At 44.1% G+C, this 712-nt stretch overlaps 1 protein-coding gene across 1 annotated transcript in view; it reads right to left on the bottom strand.

The window, feature by feature from the left end:
- The window catches only part of LOC106878284 (uncharacterized), a 21,436-nt gene that overhangs the window by 11,934 nt on the left and 8,790 nt on the right, over positions 1-712 (bottom strand). The window contains exon 3 of the mRNA XM_052978085.1: positions 129-208. Coding sequence (XP_052834045.1) covers positions 129-208 — 80 coding nt within the window. The remainder of the gene's footprint in view (positions 1-128; positions 209-712) is intronic.

Below are 712 nucleotides of genomic sequence, written 5' to 3'. Positions count from 1 at the left end.
CGGACATTAAACGACGATGATGATGTGATCTAACAGTTAGGACTTGGGTGAGCAAGGAGTGAAGAGATGGGGATGGGGGGGGGGTGAAGGAAGAAGTTAAGTGAGAATGAATGAATGAACGCTCCTACCTCATCATCTGTGTGATCCACTACAGCTTCCACTTCATATTTTTCATCTTTGTCCCACAGGATCTCACCGCTTTCCATCACTGGAGGAAGAAGAAAAGGGAGGAAAAAAATAATTAACAACAACAGCTGTTATCACCATCAACACCACAAACACCAACACCAAAATTGCCATGTGTACATATAGATGTATGTATGTATACTCTTTTACTGGTTTCAGTCACTTAACTGTGGCCATGCTGGAGCACCGCCTTTAGTTGAAGATATATCAAACCGAGGACTTATTCTTTGTAAGCCTAGTGCTTATTCTATCGGTTTCTTTTTGCCAAACCGCTAAGTTACGGGGACGTAAACACACCAGCATCGGTTGTCAAGCGATGTTGGCGGGACAAACACAGACACACAAACATACATATATATATATATATATATACACGACGGGCTTCTTTCAGTTTCTGTCTACAAAATCCTTGGGTCGGCCCAAGGCTATAGTAGAAGACACTTGCCCAAGGTGCCACGCAGTGGGACTGAACCCAGAACCATGTGGCTAGTAAGCAAGCTACTTACCACACAGCCACTCAGCGTCC

This window comes from Octopus bimaculoides, chromosome 30 (assembly GCF_001194135.2).
Source record: "Octopus bimaculoides isolate UCB-OBI-ISO-001 chromosome 30, ASM119413v2, whole genome shotgun sequence".
In the NCBI taxonomy this organism is placed as follows: Eukaryota; Metazoa; Mollusca; class Cephalopoda; order Octopoda; family Octopodidae; genus Octopus; species Octopus bimaculoides.
The sequence above is the reverse complement of the archived record's forward strand: the minus strand, read 5'-3'. Positions and strand labels throughout refer to the sequence as shown.